The sequence below is a fragment of the Corvus brachyrhynchos genome, unplaced genomic scaffold (assembly GCF_000691975.1).
Source record: "Corvus brachyrhynchos isolate BGI_N302 unplaced genomic scaffold, ASM69197v1 scaffold26, whole genome shotgun sequence".
Classification (NCBI taxonomy): Eukaryota; Metazoa; Chordata; class Aves; order Passeriformes; family Corvidae; genus Corvus; species Corvus brachyrhynchos.
Genome location: NW_008239324.1, coordinates 5,831,091 through 5,833,210, shown reverse-complemented (window position 1 = coordinate 5,833,210; position 2,120 = coordinate 5,831,091). Strand labels below are relative to the sequence as shown.

Below are 2,120 nucleotides of genomic sequence, written 5' to 3'. Positions count from 1 at the left end.
GGTGGGGTGGTGTTGTTAATTTCGTGCTAAAGCAGGTACGGCAGAACCCCTGCGGGCGGTGCGGAGCGGGGCCTGGGTGCCCTCCGAAAGGGGAAACTGCAGCTTCAGCCTTCAGCCCTCGGGTGCGAGCCCTGAGGCTGCCAGCCAAGCTCTGCCTTCTGGAAGTGCTCGGAATTCCTCATTTGGGCCCAGGAAGCCCGTTTGTGGAGACCCTCCGTCTGCGGGCACTTCCCGGGGCTGCCTGGTAGGCAGCTGGCTGGCTGGAGGAAGCACTGCTCCTTTGACCAGATTCCAAGATTTAACCGTGAAAATGCCGGTATTGACGTTTTTATAAATCTCACAGTTAAAGTAGGCACTGGAACATGTTGCCCAGGGAGGCTGTGGATGTCCCAATCCTGGAAGTGCTCCAGGCCAGGCTGGATAAGGCCTTGAGCCGCCTGGTCTAGTGGGAGGGGTCCCTGCCCATGGCAGGGGGGGGTTGGGATTGTATCCTTAACCAATCTCTTCCAACCCCTTAACGTCATGATTCTAGGTATGGTGAAAATAAAGGGTTTATTATGTGTATAGGTGGCAGTTCTCTCATGAACATAATGCTAGAGATGCAGTACTTGATTGTTGAATATTGTTATGTCTTGGCCATGCAGCTTTTCTGGTGGGAGGTGGTAACATCTATTTCTTGCCTAGCTTAGGCTGAATTGTTAATTAGGATAAGAATGATGAAATTACTCATAAGTTAGAATTTCTTAAAAGGTCTATAAAAATATCTGAGCTTTAGTACATCCTCCTTTATTAATACTTGTGTACATTTTTTAGCTACTTTTTCTACTACAACCAGCCTTCGGTCTGTTTGTACAGCCCTAGCTGGGTAAGTGTTGGTGTGTGCTTTGGGCTTCTAAATAGTGCTAGAGGTCTGCAATTCCCAATGCCTTCCAGGTTTATGATTGCCTAAGTACTTTTTGGAGAATGTGAATGACTTCCAGTAGCTTGCAGAATTTAATCCACACACCTCTTCGAATAAAGGACTTTTGTGAGTTTTTGGTGCATCTATCCATTCAATTAATAAAATAATCTTGAACTTTTTTGTGTTGTAAGAAGTGTAACTAAAGTGCTCTTAATTTGGTGGCTGACAGCAGCATAAGAATTAATAATACACAAACTATTGTCTCCTGTTTTTCTTCAAACTCTAAGATAGTACTCATGTTCAGGTGGTAACCTGAAATCCATATGCCAAAGATGTAGAAGGGCAACCATCCTTAATAATATATTTGCAGTTTTATTCCAAATTTCATGTTTATCCAGTCTTGGGCTGAATGTGGATCCACAAATGCTGATGCTGCAGATAACTTCGTACCAATAGTGTCTCAGTCATGTGTTCTGCTGTCATGCCTTTTCTGGGTTTGCCTGGTGTTGGTAAATACCTGAAGGGCTGTTCAGTGAGCTCTGGGTAAGGGTCACAGTGATCTCTTATGATAAGGGAATTTTATTTGAACAAACTTGAACGTCAGCTCACCTCCTGAGAGCAGCGCAGCAAAGGACTGTGTCATAGAGCTTGTTTCTGGCTGTATCTGTCAGTGCTTGTGCACTGCTGCTTACCAGGGAGTCTCTCAGATATTTCCTACTGTTCTTCAAGATCCATGTGAATTTACTTGGCAAGTAAATGATGCCAGCAAGAAAACATTAACTTTATGTACTCATCCACATGCTTATTTAAGTTGATTTTGCAATGTGCCTCTGGTGCTAGCTGCTGTCGAGCCAAAGACTTTGAGCCCAGGACTCTGGGAGGGTGCTCCCAGCTCACATATGTGTATTGACTTGTGGCTAAGCTCTGCTGCAAAGGACAAATTTTCTCTTGACTCTGAATTCTAAAAGCTTTTGTAGTCACTGAGTGCGATACTTGGTTCTTGCTACCATCAGGCTACACTTACAAGTAAATCCTAGTTTTCTTCAAATCTTTGCAGAAATGGCTCAAGAAGAGATGGAAGTTGATCTCCAGCCAGTGGCTGGTTACTCGGTGGAGACCCTCCGGACACTTGCCCCAGAGCCCTCTGGTCATGCAGTGCTCTTGTCCCATGTTCCCGTGCTGGGTGAAGGAGAAGGAGGCAGCACTGCAGCCCTTCCTG

General features: G+C 45.5%; 1 protein-coding gene across 2 annotated transcripts in view; it reads left to right on the top strand.

Moving 5' to 3' along the window:
- The first annotated feature begins 22 nt into the window (after positions 1-22).
- RFWD3 (ring finger and WD repeat domain 3) overlaps positions 23-2,120 on the top strand; it is a 22,872-nt gene continuing 20,774 nt past the window's right edge. Inside the window, exons 1-2 of one of the 2 annotated variants that reach the window (XM_017741077.1) lie at positions 23-865; positions 1,959-2,118. In XM_017741077.1, the coding sequence (XP_017596566.1) occupies positions 1,961-2,118 (158 nt within the window). In that variant the 5' untranslated portion in view covers positions 23-865; positions 1,959-1,960. Of the gene's footprint in view, positions 866-1,129; positions 2,119-2,120 lie in introns of those variants that run through there. The other variant, XM_008638756.2, reaches the window with a different exon arrangement.